Here is a 20,088-nt window from a genome sequence, read left to right on the forward strand (position 1 = left end):
GCTAAAGCAATACTTACCAAACATTGAAATCCAACCACTAGAATCTCTACTAGCGGATTGCCAGCTTCATGTCACTGCAGCAAATGGAACAACCGTACCCTTTGATGGATGGGTTGAGGTTTTATTACAAATCTCAAGTGGCAAACAAAACAAAATTGCCATCCAAGTGCCCTTTTTGGTGAGTCAAAAATGCATGGACTGTCCACTGCTAGGTTTCAATGTAATTGAGGAGATCATAAGGGAGAGTAATAGTTGTGCGAATAACATCAGCCTAATTGATCTTCTATCTGAGGCCTTGCAGATGCACAAAGGTGCCGCTGAAACCTTGGTGTCCACAGTGAACTCCTCTCAAGACTGTAATGCAATCTGTAAAGTGAAGACTGGGAAGCTCGGAGTCACCATCCCCTGTAGTCAAGTCCTAGAGGTAAGATGTCGAGTAAAAGCATGGCACAAGGGTGGAACCATGATATTTGAACCAGCGTCAGGAAGTGTCATACCAGAAGGACTGGAGTTGTTTCCTGCTGTTGTAAATGTGCCTCCTGGTGCTTCAAAGACAGTGAAAATTCCAATTCAAAATTCCACAAACCATAACATTTACCTACCTCAGAGACTTGTGTTGGGTAGTATCGAACCCATCAGCGAAATGAGACCAATATGCCCATCCTCCAGTGTTCAGCATTCAGATAAGCAGATCAATGGTGCACTTTTGTGTTCATCCCAGGTCATGTCAGCAGATGATATCGGTCAAAGAGAAGATCATGAGAGGAGAGTTGTAGAAAAATGGCACCCACCTGTTGATCTTGAACACCTTGAAAAACGGGAACAAGAGATTGTAAGAGAAATGTTGTTTGATGAGTCAGATGTGTTCGCTCAGGATGAGGGAGACATCGGGTGTATTTCTGATCTTCAGCTGAAAATCCATCTATCAGATAAAACACCAGTCCAGAGGTGTTATAATGCCATCCCAAAACCCCTTTATAAGGAGGTCAAAGACTATGTGCAAAACCTGTTGAACAGAGGTTGGATCAAGAAGTCATCCTCATCATATTCGTCACCAGTGGTATGCGTTCGAAAGAAAGACAGCAGCTTGCGCTTGTGTGTCGATTTTCGAGATCTTAACCGTAAGACCATCCCTGATCGACATCCACTTCCCAGAATTCAAGATCTGTTAGACAGCCTTGGGGGAAATTCTTGGTTTTCCATTCTGGATCAGGGGAGCGCATACCATCAGGGATTTGTGAGTGAAGACTCTAGACATGTTACTGCCTTTAATACTCCATGGGGATTATACGAGTGGGTTCGTATTCCCTTTGGGTTGACGAACGCCCCAGCTGCATTTCAGCGATGCATGGAAGGAGTTTTGGAGGGTGTTAGAGATGAGTGCTGCGCCCCTTATTTAGATGATGTACTTTGTTACTCAAAGTCTTTCGACGATCATGTCAATCATCTCAGAAATGTGTTTCGTAAGATGAAGGAGCATGGAATTAAACTTCGACCAAAAAAATGCGAACTATTTAAAAGTCAAGTGAGATACATTGGCCGCTTGGTGTCAGGAGATGGAATTCAGATAGACCCAGCAGACTTGGAGGCAGTCAGAGCTTTGAAGAACAAGGAACCCCGCACCGTGGGAGAAGTGCGGACTCTGCTGGGATTCCTGAGCTATTACAGATCCTATATACAAGATTTTTCTAGACTGGCCAAGCCACTCTTTGAGCTTCTCCAACGACCACCTGGAACAAATGAGAGTACACAAAATCCCCAGGTTCTCAGTCGTCGGGGTGCACTAAGAAAGAGCGAAAAAGGGCAACTGAGCTCCAGAACGCCAGTCATTTGGACTGAAGAACATCAGAGTGTCGTTTCCAAATTTGTTGACATGTTGACAAGCCCGCCAGTGCTAGCTTACCCAGATTTTGACCTACCCTTTGTATTACACACGGATGCTTCCAATGAAGGTTTAGGGGCCGTGCTGTATCAGCAACAGGGCAATAAACTCCGTGTCATTGGGTATGGGTCCCGCACGTTAACCCCAGTGGAAAAGAACTACCACCTACACTCGGGTAAACTGGAATTTCTGGCGCTCAAATGGGCCATCTGTGATAAGTTTAGAGATTATCTCTACTATGCTCCAACATTCACAGTTTACACCGATAACAATCCACTAACGTATGTCCTCAGCACAGCAAGGTTGAATGCGGTAGGGCAGCGCTGGGTGGGTGAGTTAGCAGACTTTCACTTCGACATCCGATACAGACCGGGTAAAGCAAATGCTGATGCCGATACTCTGTCAAGACACCCCCTGAAACTGACAGAAGTCATGGGTGAACACACAGAAACATTATCACCTGAAACTGTGTCTGCTGTTTGGCAGGGTAGTAAAGCTGTGGCTGACAGTGATGTTCCTTGGGTTGCCGCTTTAGAGCTCAACAGTCCAAGAGAAGAGATCATATGCACTAAGGGCAGTATCTCCTCAGTCACACCTGAAAGCATCAAAGCTGCACAACGAGGTGATCCAGCAATAAGTGAGATAATCAAGTTGAAAGAACAGAGCTGGACACCAAATGAAAAAGACAAAAGTATGATGGGAAAAGAAACAAGGAGACTACTCTTTGAATGGCCCAAACTGGGGCTAGAGGATGGGATTTTGTACAGAAAAACAGGACAGAACAAGCAATTAGTGCTCCCTCCGCAGTTCAAAACAACAGTACTTAAAAAGTTGCACAACGAAATGGGACATGTAGGAGTAGAAAAAGTGCTCCATCTTGCTCGTGAACGATTCTATTGGCCCTCAATGAGGAAGGAGATTGAGGAGTATGTAACAACCAAGTGTGCCTGCATAAAACAAAAGCATCCGCATGTCCATCAACGAGCACCCATGGGTTCCATTACATCCAGTTCCCCGTTTGAGCTTGTGAGTGTGGATTACTTACATCTGGAGCCAAGCAAGGGTGGTTGTGAGTATATTCTTCTGCTGATAGACCACTTCACCCGCTTCGCACAGGCATATCCAACGAGAAACAAGTCTGGTAAAACTGCCGCCGAAAAGATCTTCCAGGACTTCATTCCTCGGTTTGGGTACCCCGAAAAACTCCACCACGACCAGGGCAGAGAGTTTGAAAACCACCTGTTTCAGAGGTTACAACAGCTGTCCGGAATCGCCCACTCAAGAACCACACCATACCACCCTCAGTGTAACCCTGTGGAGAGGTTAAACCGGACAATTCTGCAAATGCTCAGGACTCTGGAGGAGGAAAAAAAAAAGGAATGGAAAGACTACTTGCCTCACATTGTGCATGCTTATAATTGCACCAGGCATGAAGCAACCGGCTACTCTCCATTCTTCCTTTTGTACGGCAGATCACCCCGATTGCCTGTCGACTTGCTGTTTAACCTGGAAAACAAGACAGAGAGTTCAAATCAACAAGTTTTTGCACAAAAATGGGAAGACAGAATGAGGCAAGCATATCAAATTGCGAAGGAGAACAGCCAGAAGTCTTCAGCAAAGGGCAAGAAATACTATGACCGAGCAGTAAGAGGTGCCATTCTTCAACCAGGAGACCGAGTGTTGGTCAGGAACCTTTCCGAAAGAGGTGGCCCCGGAAAATTACGTGCATATTGGGAAAAGGATGTACACCGGGTCGTAGAGCGCATTGGTGATGGCCCAGTGTACAAGATACAACCTGAGACAGGTTCCAAGACTTTCCGCGTGCTTCACCGTAACCTCCTTCTTGCTGTCAATGACTTACCTTTGGAAGATCCCATGGCTGATGCTAAGGAGACAAGAAAAGGAAAACAAAGAAAACAAGTGAGAAGTCAGTTGGAGAATGAGTCAGACGCAGATGCCTCAGATGAGGAGGAGCATACTTACCGGTTCGACCATCGTATGAACATCCCTTGCTACAAATTTGTGACAGTTCCACAAACAGAGAGTGGACCCAAGACTCAGACAACCCAAACCCATTCTTACCTCCGTCCAACTGCATTGGAATTCTATCCTGATGAAAGCGTTGTTCCCACAGGGAACCGGGTTCAAGAGTTGGAACAAACCTTTGAGTCTCCATGTGTCCCTGGTCCAAGTCCACGGTCTGTGACGTCAGATAAAGATGAGGAGAGACTAAGGAATGAAGGAGATATGGTCAGAATGGCAGAAAATGAAACTGAAAGAGAAACTGAGGCGATAGAGGACGGAAATGTGAGAAGGACACAAAGAGCGGGAAAACCACGAGAAATGTTCACATATGACGTTCTGGGCAAACCATCATATCGACCTTGGAGAGCAGAAGCAAAGGCACTTTGGTCTACGCAACAATACATCCCACATGAAAATGCTCTTTACTACCAGTATATGCCCACTCATCCCTGCTGTCATTGGTATCCTAATGGTTACTGAGGTAGTGTTTTGAAAAAAATATCAAAGTAAAAACAAAAATAAAAAAACGAGTTTCAGAGGTAATTCAGATGTCAGGAGCCATCTAAGAAAGTAGGGGAGAGTGTAATGGAATGATAAAATGTAATTTTGAAAATTGACCCCCCCCCATTAATATGTGTATACATTTCCTCATGTTTTCTTTTTTTTTTTCTCTTTTCTTTTCACAAAATGATAACATTTCAGTTAAGGTTAAACATCTTTGTGGCACTACACCGCCATACCTCTAGATGGCGCATTACGCACATATGAATAATGCGAGAGATTTACTTCCCCCTGTTCGGCGCGCTCAGTAATAAACTGACTGCCGCCGTGGAAAGATATAACTTTTGTCTTCTCATGTTTTTACAGGTATCGAGTATATTTTATTAAAAAAAAGATTAATTTCATTGTACTTGTGTGAATCGACAGGGGTGATGCAAAGAGTTTAAGCGAGTTATGAAGTGTATTTAATCTAAAAAAAGTGTTTTAATTCACAAAGAATTATAAAAAACGGCTAAAGAGCAAGTTTATTCATGTTTCATGCCTGTTTATGTTGATTGACATTAGAAAAATGTTTATTAGACTAAGATATTGAGTTCATGTCTGATATATTATCGTTTTAGAAACGTTTTAGAATTACATTTCTTAGTGCATGTTGTATTCTCGTTTGTATCGCCATTTTGAGTGTTCAGCACATGTATTGTTTCAGTGTCTGCATGTGCGTGAGTTAAAAAGAATAAGACTAATTCTATCAAACTAATATATAATGACATCTAAAGTATTTTCATTATTGTAAAGTATATGATTATTATTATAAATCTATGTAAGATTCTAAATGCATATAATGCATACCTGCATATAAACTTATGTGTTAACATACAAGTATACATATTTGTACAAAGGTGTATTTTGAATATGTTTATCTAGTGTATTAATGGATTTGTTTGTTTCAGTGTATTCCATCAAATGCACTTTGAGTGTTAAAGTTTTGAAACATTGAATCTTTTTCAGAAGTTAAATGAATTAAAAGAAAGAAACTATTGCAGTAATAAACTGACTGCCGCCGTGGAAAGATATAACTTTTGTCTTCTCATGTTTTTACAGTTTATGCACCGATCCACAGTGTACACTGCCTGTATATCATTTGCCGCCGTCTCAGGTATCCCTTAGATCTGAGGACGGTAACAGTGACAATGACATAAATGAAAAAATGTCCACAGTTTTCATGTTATTAGATTTTTAACAAAAATTACATTTGTACTAAAAAAACCGCCCCCTTGGTACAAATGTAATTTTTGTATAAAATGTATAAAATTGGCTTTATACATGTTATATAAAATGTATAAAGCAAGTTGCTTTATACATTGGCAGAGGCGGGCATGGCAGAGACAGGCCTGGGCATGGGCAGACTTGGCAGGCAGCTCAAGGCAGCACGGCGGTGCAGGCAGCTCAAGGGATTTTTATCTAATTACAAGCCACTTCAGAAACCCTGTGTGTGCCCTGATGAGATAACATCTTAAAATAATGCTGAACAGGAATTTTCTAGTTTGTCTTGTTTAAAAATAGAATTAAGACACTAAAGGCAAATGAGCTGTTTTAGGCAAATATAACAATCTCAAAAATGTGTAGACCAATTTATGTGGGCATCAATAACCAAGAAGATGCTGAAGTACACAAGTTAGTCAATACAAATGTAACATTTTATTATTTTTATACAATCATACTAGTATTAAAAACCCAGGTAGAGCAGCAGGTTGATGTAATCATCACATGTACAAATCAACTAGCAATGTATTTAATGACAGTCCATAATAAATTAGCTTTGGGAAATTCAGTTGAAAAAGCATATTTATACAGTACAGTACAATCATCAACGCACAGGAGTGTTTGAATTTGAAAGCAGTGTGTATCTGTAAGTGCTCGGTGAAGAGCGTCATTGACTATTTACAAAGTTTTTGAAGCGTTGATCATTGAAGCCAATCACAGACATATCTGTTTACAGATCTGTCTAGGACAGCTCAGTTGTTTCGCAGACACGCACATTCTATTGTCAGTTTGTGGTCAACAAAATATTTGCAATAGTTGCTAACGTCACTGAACATTTTATCCAAGAGGGTATGTTAACTGAATGAATTAAAAACCAGCTCGACCAGATCAAGCTGTGATAGCCAAAACATGGTAGCTGGTTAGACACAATGTATGCTGGTAGCTGGATTTTTTTCCCATTTTTTTGTTAAAACTGTTATTAGATAGAGTTCGATGCATTTTTTGGTCACTGATTTAATTTAATATATAACAGCTGCCAGTTACAATACCTACCCTCTGTCTATTCTGATAACACCAAACCTACCAAACTCTAACAATGGAGCACACAGAAACACACATTCAAGTGGAGAATTCAATTTATTTATGTGAATATCAGTCTAACAACTGCTGACTAACTCTACAAGTGCACTAAGTATACCAGTTGCTTACTATTTTAATACTTGTAGTATATTTTTTGTTTATGAAAGTGAAGAATACTCTCAGTAAAAAAACTAGTTTAGTAGTTTTATACTGCAAATTGTCAGTTTACTATTTATATATTACTCAATTTATTTATGCGAATATCAGTCTAATATCTGCCAAATTATTGTGAATTCTGAGGTCATTCGCTCCACTAATTACCTAAAATAAATAAATAAATAAATAATAATAATAATAATAATAATAATAAAATATACAAAAATATAAAATATAAAATTACAATGTTAACTCACTTTCATATGTCTGTGAAAAAAACAATAATATAAAATAATACACTTTTCTGTAGCTTTGTGAATTTTCATATAGTCAGTAATTTTTGTAAAGAGCCAGAGCAGGGACACTTTGGCACTATTTAACAAAACAAATTGAAGATATCAAAATAAATAAATAATAAAAAGTCAAATGAGTAAAAGTTACATAGTTGTACTTCAGTGTATTATTGGTCTACTTTTAATTAATCTATAATTATACTTTCAAATAATGCATAATTTATCTCACACAAATAAACAAAAACAGCTTTTTGTGCTTTTAATGAAGATATGTTAGAATGATATTCACATTTGAGATTTCCTCTTGAATATCTGTGTGCCTGTGTGCTCCATTCTTAAAGCAAGGGGTTTGGTTTATCAGAAAAAGCATGTTCCCAAACACAGCTTGAGATGATAGTTTTTTCCAGGAACAAATATGTAAAAATAGGGCACAATATATTGTATAAATATGAAGGAATTTTCCCTATTTTGTTTTGTGTTTGTGTGTGTGTGGCTTGTGGTGTGTTACTTGTATTTTGAATTGCACATTGTGTTGTGTTTTAGGGTTAAAAGACGTCCTTAGGATAATGGAAAATTTCCAGTAGCTGTAATATCCAGTGGCCATATTTGTAATACACGTGCGATTTGGGGAGAGTTAGGAGGCCAAGTCCACTATAAGGAGAATAATGTTTTCATCAAAAACCTTCATTTCTTTTCAACTGAAGAAAGAAAGACATGAACATCTTGGATGACATGGGGGAAAGTAAATTATCAAGAAAATTTTAATTTGAAAGCGAAACTAAACCACGTAGCCTGAAATCAACTGAAGATGAAAGAAGACATTAAATCTCTCAAGATCTCAGCAGAAGGTCTTTTTGAGAATTAACAGGTTTAGATGTTGATGTTTTATTGAAAATGTTTGGTGGTCGGTGTTTCCTTTATTTGGTTAGTTTGACTCTTGGCTTTTTTGTGTGTTTGTGATCTTTGTAACAGAGTTTACCCAAACACATTTTGTTGTTGCAAAGAAACCAGAAAGAAAGATGATTGAATGATATAGTTGTCATCATGATGAAGCATAATCATTTGCTAACTGTAGTGATGTTACGGTCTGTGCCGAGGCTTCGGTGTCGAGAAATCCCGGAAGCTTTCAGTGAAGCGCGTATCGAAGGCTGCGTCCAAAAACCTATTGACATACATTGAGGACAACATTTACTGTTACATACAAATATAATTGTAATTATGCATTTAGATTTTTGTTCTGTAATGTGTACCTCTCCAAATAACCATTCATGTGGCCTTAGTGCATTGAATTCCTTGTGATGTAAAAGGAACTCGAGATCTTGGCTAGGAGACTGAACAATGGCTACTAGCAGCTCTGTATGTTCCTTCTTCTTCAATAGCATCTGGATCTGTAATGATATGAAGTTCATAGAGTAAATAATAGCGTACCTTCATATATGCAATTAATAGTTTAACGTTTTGTTCTAATGACTTCATTACCTGTTCATCTACATGGAGTCCATGCAGGAGGCTGACATGCATCAGAACTTGAAGTTTCCATTTCCACATCCTTCTTGATCCTCTTTTTGGGGAGCAGGTATTTTATGTGGAACAGAAAAGAATTTGGATTCGGTGGATGGGAAACGGTCTTCCTTCTTCTTCCAAGTTTCTTGAGATTGATCAAGGTTCAAAGGTTCCTCAGGTTGCCGCAAAAGCTTTTGAGGAAGTTCATGCTTGATGATATGCTCTGTATACCTCGCTTGTAGAGACTCGTGCATCTTTCTTATGAAGGTCCCTGTTTTGACTTTTCTTTCTTTATGCATTATGGAATGTTTGACAATTCCAAACCACCTTTCAATGTGACAGTTGGCATCTCTTGTTTTTGGTTGTTTCTTTGTTGTCTCCATGTACTGTTCATGACATTCATCCATCAGGTCTCCCAACAGCAAGCCACTCCAAAGAGGAAAGATAGCAAGGTACATATCAAAGAGGACTGTGAGAATGCCTGGACAAAAGTATGGGTTGTCTTCTGTTGCCAACCCTGTGTCATCATCAACCATTTCTTCCTTCACCTCTTTCATAATCTGCTGAAAAAAGGCATAGAATGGTGATTTGGCACTGATGGTCGTTGCATGTGTTCTGTCTTCACTTTCACACATTTCCCAGTCTTCAGATTGGGGAGTTTCTTCCATGGCTCCTCTTTGGATCTTGAAATGACACTCTCCAAAATACGCAGACTTTCTTTGACGAGGTCTGTGTTTTGTTGGGTTGTGAGCAAGGCACATAATGCACGGAACACCTTTCTTTATTAAGTCATGTTGCTGGCATTTTGAAGTCTTGCAAAAGCATATATGGCAAAGTATCTCAGTCCTTTGTCATCTGTTTGCCTACAGATTGCCTGTCTGACAGCTTTCAGGATGTGAGCAGAGCAAATGTGTAGTACAATATATGACTTCATTTCATCCACTGATTTTTTTGTTCATGCAGAAGTTATATGCTCTGTTGAGGTAAGATGTGCTCTTTGTTGAAAGCGAGCATCACACTTTGTATTAAAGCCCAGCTATAATCAGTTTCGACCTGTTTAATTTTTATTTGGGTGTACTTTGATAAATGCAAAGTGAATTGCATGAGCCAAAATGTGATTGGTGGTACTGAGTGCTTCATTGGAGAGTGTTTCACAAATAGGCAGTGGTGGTGCATCTCAACCTGCATTTCCTGGAAGAGTGAGCGCATAGTACAACACCGGTTTGGGCTGTTCTGGAATGTTTGACACTACACCACCAGTGGCATCAAGATGAGGGACACAGGAGACTTACTTCGCAAATGATGCACAAGAATGCTGATCCTCAACTCAGAGTACAAATGAACAATGAACCGATTCACACTGAAATGCTGTATGTAGCCTGGTATTTTGAAGTATTTTTCGTCCTTAAATATTGTCTGCCTTAAGGATATTTCCATCTTGATGTTAGAGTGTTTAATGAAGTCATATTAACTGAAAAGTTCAGTATCAAAGGTCTAAGTCTGTTTTGACACACATAGTTCCAGTTCAATAGCTTTTGATAACACACTCACAACCTTTCAAAAGAAGTTGTAAAATATTTATATTAATGTAATGAACAAATGAAAAGTGATCAATGAAGTCATTTTATCTGAAAAAGTTCAGTATCAAAGGCTTAAGGCTGTTTTGATGGACACACACAGTTCCAGTTCCACATAGTGCGCATTAGCGACATCTGGTGGTCAGACTTGTTTCTCCACCATATCTAAATCATCTAAATCACAGATCTACGGTTTGAAAAAGCACTTGACCAAAGCTTCGTAAATCCGTGACATACGGAATAACTCTTGTCTTGAATCATTTATATCTAATATAAACTAATCTCATCTAAATTAATTAATATGTGCCTCGAAGCCTTGGACAGTGAGTCTTTATCACGCTGTCAATCGAAACTTGCACTTTGTAGATGGTGCCTCAGATTAACGATGACGTCACAGCACTCCATAGAGGTAAGTGTGTTTGTTTGCTGTCGAGTTCTACAGAAAATTGTGTTGTACTTTGTGCTCATAACAGTCAGTAACGATAATAAAATTAAATTAGCCTTTTTAATGCAGATTCACAAAGTTATTGAAAGCGGCAGCCCGAATGTGCGAATATAAAACCAACTTTACCGAAGTAATAGATGAATGAAAGTAATGTAAATAAATTTGTAATGTAAAAAGTAATCTATATTATTTGTCCATTAAAAATTATCCATTAAACAATTGAAAAATTGAGGAACATTTGTGTTGGATAAAATGTTACTTAACACATCAACAGTTACCTCAACATTTAAATGTAGATTTGAGCACATAAATCTCAGAGGAAACTTGAATCTTGTCTGATGTTACAGGGACAGAAATGAATACAAAGTCTATTTAAATCTTAAGTTGTAGTTTATTTTAATTATTGTAATTTCAAACAGAGTTATTACAGCACTTTTCTGATTCTTGATGTCTGTATGTTTTCTGCAGAGCTTTTGTGGAGCAGGACCTGCGAGGTAAGGTGACAGTGGCATTTGTGAAAAAAAAAAAAAAAAAAAAAGGAAAACCTTAAAAAAAACATAAAGTAAGATCATTTTGTTACTTCTAATACAGAAATCAGATGACATTGTGCTGCTAAAATTACTGCTTTTGTATTGTTTGTGTATTTTTGTAGGATGTGAATGTCCTCAGACTGGTGTGAGCACTGAGGATGGAGAGACACAGCAGATCCTGGGAATGGTTCAGTGTCATGGATGAGACTCTCCATCACTCCTCCTGCCCTTACTGCCTCATCTGACCTGATGTTGCTGTGATTTCTTCATCCTCAGTGAACCCTGAGAGCCAGCAAGAGCATCTAGACAAAGACCAGGACAGTGAGGATGTGATTTTGGTCAAGATTGTTCTGCTGGTTTCAGTGGAGCTTCAAAAGCATAATCAAATAATGTCATAAAGCTTCTGGAAGTCAGGCTCCATTGACTGATAGTGTAGAAACTAGCTGGACAAACTTGATCAAAATCAACTTTTGTGTTCAGAAAAAAAAGAAAAAGAAAAAAAAAATGAACACAGGGATTGAACAGCATGAAGGCAAGTGAATAATGACTAAATTTATTTGTTTGGGTGAACTAACCCTTTATGCCCCCAAATAGAAATATGTATGAAATGTATGTATGCATTTATATTATAGTAGTACCTTGAAAAAGTAAACTTTAAGAAATAAACAGCTTTGTGCTCAAAACACTAACAAAAAAGGATTTAAAAAAAATCGAATTTACATTTGGCAGATGCTGTTATCCAAAGTGACTAACTGTGCTCTTATTACAGGAATGATCCCGTTGGAGCAACCTGGAGTAAAGTGTCTGGATCAAGCACACACTGGAGGAGACGCTGCAGAGATCAAACCAGCAACCTTCTGCTGACCAGCTCAGTGGTTTAGGCCACCACACCACAAAAGTAATGAAGCTACAAAAGAAATCATCATGTAATTGTAAAAATATGAAATGAAGTATGGCAAGAAACAGAATGCTGACATGAATGAAGTGTAAAAAAGTTTTAATCTGTTTATTCAGTCATGCTGATGGAGAGCACATGAATGTTTGCAGCAGACACAGCAGAGCCAGATTGTCCCGCACATCTTCTCCCACTCCTGCTTCAAGGGTTCAGAGGACCATCATCATGGTCTTCCTCATCCTCTGGATCAACGATGTCCCCATTGAGCAGAGCAGCAGTGAGGGACATGATGGATGAAGGTGTTCATCAGCTGCTTGATCAGAATAAAGCTGCAGAATGGGCACGGCTGTGTGAGATGACAACAGGACTGTAAATACGTGATTGTTAGATAATTTGAATAAAGCTTTGTTTCGTGTGTTGTTGACTTGTACATGCATTTATTTATTTATTGTCATTATTACTTATTCTTTACTTATTAATTATGCTATTATCAGTAAATTTATATATTTTATTCATGCTTTCATTGACTGTAAATGGAGATGTATTCACATCAGCTGTATTTGTCTAGTGTGTGTTCATGCACAGCTGTCATATAACAAAACATTACATTTTGCTTGTTTTACTAAAGAAGTAATATGAAAAGTAATATAATTAAGTTTTTGGTTTATGGTTAATGTTGGGGTGTGCTAGCAAAGCAATTCATTCTGAGGTAATCTTAATTTCAAGTAGTTTTTACTTACATTTGAGTATAAAATCAACAGTCTTCTCCAAAGGCGAGATCTTCGAGCAGCTGCTGATGTCTTCTTTGGCTTCAGACATTATTAACACTGAGAAAAACTTCACTAGGTAGGGTTGTGGAGTTACTGGTGCTGTGAGGTGTTAGTGCACCTGTCGCTCATATCTTTATTTTATTGCAGGACCTATAATAACATACAAGATCAGGGAAAATACCAGTTGTATCTTTAACAATGAACAATAATAATGAAAAAAAAACAAATATGTGTTTGTATACATCATCGTTTGAAATTATATACACAAAGCATGATGACGAGGTTAAATATTTTGAATACATCATAATGCATAAAAGTATTTATTTTATTTATTATTTGAAAGCCTGAGGGATGAAACTAGAGCTAATTCAACAAGAAAAGGGAAAAATTTTTATTTATGCTTGTGGATGGACATTTTTGCATATAAAATAAAGAAATTAATAACATTCACACGAATTTGGGTATTTGTAACAAAAAATAAACTCACATTATAAAAATATAAGAACTTTAAATTAACCCAAAATATATTAGTTGTAGCCTACTACAATTACAAAATTACTGGCAGCTGTTTCTTCAACAAGACCACAAAATAAGCAGTTTAATCAATATCAAGATATTAACAGAGAAGAATTAAACCTGTCACTCATATCTTTTAAGTTGTTGCACTTGTGATAACGTCGTAGGTCACATGATAACGTCAACATGGCGGATTATATCCGGATCTCGCATACTCAACGAGATTTGGCTGTTAAGTACCTACTCTTTTAGCGCTCGTTAAGTAAGTACTTAATGAAATTGAGTACCTACTCATTGAGTAGGTGGTTTCGGACGCAGCCGGAGAGTCTTTATCACGCTGTCAATCGAAACTTGCACTTTGTAGATGGTGCCTCAGATTAACGATGACGTCACAGCACTCCATAGAGGTAAGTGTGTTTGTTTGCTGTCGAGTTCTACAGAAAATTGTGTTGTACTTTGTGCTCATAACAGTCAGTAACGATAAAAAAATTAAATTAGCCTTTTTTAATGCAGATTGACAAAGTTATTGAAAGCGGCAGTCCGAATGTGCGAATATAAAACCAACTTTACCGAAGTGCCTGCCGCCACAGCAGCAAGCAGGCTCCTGATTGGTTAACGCGGCGCGAATTTACGCCAAAGTTAAAATTGTTCAACTCGGGCGTCAGACGCGAATTCGCGTCAAACGAATGCACAAAAAGCACCATTCGCGCGTATCGCGCGAAACGCTCAATTCGCGTCATTCGCGCGAACTAGACGCGCGAATGAGGCGAATTCGCGTCTTCCGCGCCGCGCTAAACGCCTCATTCGCGCCGCGAGACCTCCAGACGCGCGTAAACGCGTCTTTACATTGACTTAACATTGAAATCATTCGCGCCAGACGCTCTATTCGCGTTTGGTGTGAACAGGCGCTTTGTCGTTGGCTGAGGGTGAAGCCCTGTGAGAGCGGTCCTTTCAAAATAAAGGCTGATTTTTTTTTTTAAATCGAAGTCATTTAAAAATTAAATCGTGAACAGGGTGAATCGAGATCGCGATTTTATAACGATTTATCGTGCAGGCCTATTTTCAATACTCACATTTGACAGCATACGCGCCGCTTTTCTCCTCCGTGTTTGATTATGACGTATCCTCTCCCGTGGCCTGCTGGGATAGAAAAGTATCCAGCAAGGAATACTTCAGAATCTGGGCGGAAGCAGTAGGCCATCCGGGAACTCCTCGACTACTATTTTATGATTATTGAGGTTTCTGACATACTTAATTGCTCGCCTACTGCTTTCCCCTATTATTTAGGCGGTTTCGGACGCACTTTAAGTAGGCGCACGTCCGAATCTCGCGAGAATTAGTACGTCACGCAGGTAATTTTCGCCTACTCTTTTTGCTTCAGACATATTCGCTCGCCTACTGCTTTCCCCTATTATTTAGGCGGTTTCGGACGCACTTTAAGTAGGCGCACGTCCGAATCTCGCGAGAATTAGTACGTCACGCAGGTAATTTTCGCCTACTCTTTTTGCTTCAGACATATTCGCTCGCCTACTGCTTTTCCCCTACTAAATAGTAGAGAAGTAGGCGGTTTCGGACGCAGCCATCGTGTCTTTTTCTTCGCTCTTTGAACGCGGCGCGGCTGTTGCATTACCGCCCCCTACCGGATGATACATTGAATAACAATCTGAAAGACATGTTCAAAAGACATTTACCATTAAAGATGGGGATTTAAGAATGTTTAAGTATTAGAGACAAACTGTTCTTTATGCTACAATAAAAATGACTCTACACGTACATACACGTGTGTATCTTTCTTACTTACCATTGCTTTGATTGTTTTCTTTGCTGTTTAAGGATGTACTGTTTGTAACTTACATTCACCAAAATGCACCTGTGAATGTTTCTGCAACTGCGGTCACTTCTGATCTTGAGAACCTAAGAAAATAAACTCTTTTAAATATACACTTTCAATAGTTGCATTTGTTTTTTTAACAGCATGAAAAATGAAAAATTCTGGAATTAGCCATTAATATAATCAATCACAATATCACAACTTCCAATGCATCTCAAATTATGTGAATCTTAACAGTACTATATTATATATTATAACATAATATCATGAAGGCAAAGTAAAAATAGGTTTCCAAAGCCGTTTTTAATGCTTATTTATTTAACAGTCAATATTGTCACGATACCTGTTACACACACTGTTACATGGTGTGTGTGTGTGTGTGTGTGTGCCTACTTAACTATATTTTGGGGACAAATTTAGTGACATTTAGAAACCTGACAAAATCTCCAAAAATTCCTTTAGGAACATAGGCCTACTCATTTGTAAAACTAGCATAAAATGTAATTACTAAAATAAAGTAATTAAAGATTTTTAAAAAATGTAAAAAGTTAATGTAAATATAGATTATAATTTCTGTCCACTTCCTGATGTGAAGTGTATTTTTTCATGATGTCTTTTCATTATGACAGTATTAAGAGAGTTGGGGGTTTAGGTTTACCTTATCAAGTCATATTAACTTGTAATTAATCTTTAAACTACTGTCTCTTTAAACAACCACAATCAGCTTGTCTTGATATAACCTTAAGCATCAGCCGTACATCTATAGACACTCCTCATGTTGGTCTCTGTTCTGAAGCAGCAGGAAGTGAGTCTCGTCAAACACACTTTGAAACTCAATGTGAACACTACAAGTAAAAACTTCTAGACTGCTGGTGGGAATATATTTCATTTGGAGCTTCAATTAAGTCAAGAATATGTCAAGTATAATGGACTTCGGTAAGCTTTTCACTCGTAATAGAAGCTATTTTTTATGAAAGAAACTTGTTTACAGTTTTTGTAAGACACTTTTACTGCTTTCACTTTCATTTTGGTCAGTACAGATTTTGGATCTGTATGCCTCTTTAGGCTTAGTTTTCCTTTCACCATTAAGTCTTTTATAAATAAAAGCAGTCACAAATGCTCTTTTTTAGTTTTCTTTCCATCTAGTGAATGTAAATGTAACAAAGTCATGTCTTTGCTGGAGCTAATAGACACCAGTGCATTGATAATGTTTTCCCAGGAGTGAACACGGATAAAAGACAGATTTATTCATTGGTTTAGAAGGCCAATTTCATTATTTTTAAAGAATGTTTTCTGAAAACATTATTCTGAAGTTATTTAGAATTCAATTTACTGTGTGTTCTGTGATCTGTTATATATTGTGTGCAGATCACTGAAATTTTGCAATTTACTTTTCTCTATAAATTATAATTATTGTCCATTGATAACTTTTGTTCAACTCTGATTTAAGAGTTTTATTAATATGAGATTATATGTCATTTTAATCAATAATGTGTTTGGCATTCATACAGATATGGTAAACTTTATTTCAGTAACCCATTTTTTATACACACAGAGAGATTACTCAAGAAGACTTAAGATCTCACCCACCTTAAGAAGTGTGTTTTGTTCTCTATTTGTTGCAGGTGATGCTCAACATCTCTCAGAGCTGAGGATTGTGTTGATGGGGTATAGAACTGCTGGTAAGAGTTCAGCAGGAAACACCATCCTGGGCAGAGAGGAGTTTGACTTGAAGACATCTGCTCAGTGTGTGAGGAGACATGGAGAAGTAGCAGACAGACACATCACTGTCATTGAAGCTCCAGGATGGTGGAAGAATTACACTGTAGAGAAGAGTCCTGAGATACTGAAACAGGAGATTTTGCTCAGTGTGTCTCTGTGTCCTCCAGGACCACACGCTGTACTACTGATCATACGTGTGGATGATAGATTTAAAGAGACTGAGATAAAAACAGTGCAGGATCATCTGGATCTTCTCAGTGAGAGAGTCTGGAGTCACACTATAGTTCTGTTCACTCATGGAGACCGTTTGTTAGACACATCTATAGAGCGGCACATTGAGAGTGAAGGACAGGATCTCCAGTGGCTGGTGGACAAATGTGGGAACAGGTATCATGTTCTCAACAATCTCAACAGGAGTGACGACACTCAGATCAAGGAGCTGCTGGAGAAGATTGAGGAGACAGTGGCAGAAAACAACGGCCGCCATTTTGAAATAGACAGAAAGATTTTACAGGAGGTGGAAGAGAGAAGAAGAGCAGAGGAAGAGAGAGCAGAAGAACGAATGAAGAGGATGCAAAAAAAGAGAGAAAACATCAGATCACAGATGAGTGAGTCCACATACTTTATAGTGCAGATATTCACACTGATATATGAAGTAAATCATGAAAATGTAAGTCACACCAATAATAACAAGAAACTTCTTGTCATTAATCTCTATTTGTCGAGGCACTGCAATAGATGGGTTCAGAGCAGCTCACAGTGACGGCTCTTAAAAGCTGTTACTGAAGGAAATAAGCACTTTTTATTTCTCAAACAATCCTGTTCTTGATCGGGTGTGCTTTTGAAAACAGAAATCCTTTTACCTAACCCATAGACAACAATACATGTTAAATAAAAATATAACATAATGCATGTTATTTGAACATTTTTGTGTTTTGAAATTTTGAAATGCTTTAGATGTTTCTTGATTTTGTTTTGAGAGGACCAGATCAGAATGGTATCCATTGTATTTGTATTTTATTATGGTGGTCAATACCCATGAATCCCCTATAGCACACCATTAATGTGTTACACTTCTTATAAAATATTTCAGTGAGAGGAGTTGGGAAGTTTGACACGTGGTCTGTGGGAAGTTCTGCTTACAGTTCATTTGGATCACACTCAGGAGTAAGCAGCAGGTCAGATTCACCCTTCAGCTCTGTGGACGGCTCAAATCTCCAGAAAAGATGTAATAGCATGGGATTACCATCACCATATAGTGAGTATATTTTTTTATTATTTCATGTTTAAATGTATTATTTAAAACATATATTTTATGTACTGCTTCTTTTTTGGTAGTATTATATGCAAACTAGTTTTGATTCAATATTAACATTGAAATGTTATTTATTGCAATACAGTAGTCATATCCTAGCAATGCTCTCTCACCAAACTCAAGGTCAAAGAGAGGCAAAGGGTCATAATCCAGGCAGGCAGTCTAAACAAACAACAGAGCGAGCCAAGAATACACAGGCAAGAACAGGGAAATCCAGGAAAAAGGGCAAAGAACAAAACTAGGAACACCGGAGCAAAGGAAAGAACTCTCAGAATAGCAGACATTTCAAAGAACATTACTTCGCAGGGAATAGATGAATCAACCAGGCTTATATTGGCAGAGTGAACAGACAAACAGGCTTAATGGCCATGGCAAATAACAGGTGAGCAGAGTGGAAGGGAAACATGAGGTGCACAAACAGTGGAAACACAGGGAACACAGACAGGGATTGTGACAGCTATTGTAAGGCTCAGTGTAAGGAAATATGATTTTTTTTTTTTTTTTTTTTTATTAACAGTGTCTTAAAGAACACCCATTACTAATTTCCCTGAGAATATCTAATTGCAGTATGTGTGACCTGGCAGTGTATTGATTTGTATCTAGTACCTTAAACTAACTTTATTATATTATTGTGTTATAATTTTTTGGATTTTTGTGCTATTTTATTTGTTAATGGCATATTAATACTATTTATTATAAATTATTAAAAGTCAGAATTGTTACACTGTGTTGTTCTGATACAAAAAAATTTTTGTTGTTGTTTCTTAGTGAGTGGAGATGAGCGTTCTGATACAATGTCTGTGAGAAGCTCTGCTTACAGTTCAGACACGGCAGAAGCAGAAGACAGTGGTTAAAGACCACATGAAGCTGCCCAACAAATCCATTTTTCTTTCCTGTGTTGACATATTTCCCGTTAAAACAGGTTTTTCTTTTCTCAGATTATAACTACAAAACATTATCATTATCAGTATAACCCTAGTTAACGTGTATGATCTGTGTTAAATGTTTAAACAATCTTATACAAACTGTAAAGATGAAAATCGCATCAATTTCAGATGAACGATCTGCACTGTACAAATACACAAATGATCTTTATATAGTAATTGGCAACATATTTCAAATGACTGGTAAACCTTTCCACAGAAAAATAATTAAGATTTTAATAAATATCAAGGGAAAATCAGTGTTTCCTTTTTATAGGAAATGTAAATATTTTAATCATGACAAGACCAAATGCTTTAGAACAACATGATTAGGTGAGAGGGCAGACACAATGTCTGTGGGAAGTTCTTCTTATGGTTCAGTCGGATCAATATCAGGATCAGACAGCAGGATAATTTGTAGCTCATTGCACTGTTATCTCTCACAGCTCAAGATTCGGAACTTTGTGCTCCATTCCTGAGCCTGTGGAACATTCAGAAATCAAAAGTGTGCATGACATGCCAAATATCTCAAAACGTAAAGAGGACACTGAGAAGTCTTGAATGTTATTGAATTAAGGAAAGTGGTGGCGGCTGTATAATATTGACATCAGAATATGTTTAACTATAGCGATTACTTTAAGATGTTTTATATATTTGAAATGACTGTATAAAAAACCTAAATCAAGTATTAGTACTTCTCTGGGTAACTGCTTTCAATTACATACGTACAAGATTTTACACCTTTTTGTCTTTTGAAATCAAATAATTTGAAAATGTGTATTCCTTCATATAACCAACTTAAAACTTACAAGATATATGCATGCATAATATTTTTGCAATAAATAAATAAAAACGTCATAT

At 37.8% G+C, this 20,088-nt stretch overlaps 1 protein-coding gene and 1 long non-coding RNA gene across 2 annotated transcripts; one reads left to right on the forward strand and one right to left on the reverse strand.

Annotated features, from left to right (window-relative positions):
• Positions 1–12,132: 12,132 nt before the first annotated feature.
• Positions 12,133–15,005, reverse strand: LOC137015511 (uncharacterized). The gene is made up of 3 exons (XR_010893986.1): positions 14,510–15,005; positions 12,891–13,070; positions 12,133–12,496 (listed from the first exon to the last, which is right to left on the reverse strand). It is a non-coding gene; the product is annotated as an uncharacterized lncRNA (long non-coding RNA).
• A 1,055-nt stretch (positions 15,006–16,060) lies between these two features.
• On the forward strand, positions 16,061–20,075 carry LOC137015211 (GTPase IMAP family member 9-like). The gene is made up of 4 exons (XM_067380010.1): positions 16,061–16,203; positions 16,893–17,597; positions 18,083–18,247; positions 19,073–20,075. The coding sequence occupies exons 1-4, from the start codon at positions 16,182–16,184 to the stop codon at positions 19,156–19,158; spliced, it is 978 nt and encodes a 325-aa protein (XP_067236111.1). The 5' UTR covers positions 16,061–16,181; the 3' UTR covers positions 19,159–20,075.
• Positions 20,076–20,088: the final 13 nt, after the last annotated feature.

This window comes from Chanodichthys erythropterus, chromosome 24 (genome assembly GCF_024489055.1).
Source record: "Chanodichthys erythropterus isolate Z2021 chromosome 24, ASM2448905v1, whole genome shotgun sequence".
Taxonomy (NCBI): Eukaryota; Metazoa; Chordata; class Actinopteri; order Cypriniformes; family Xenocyprididae; genus Chanodichthys; species Chanodichthys erythropterus.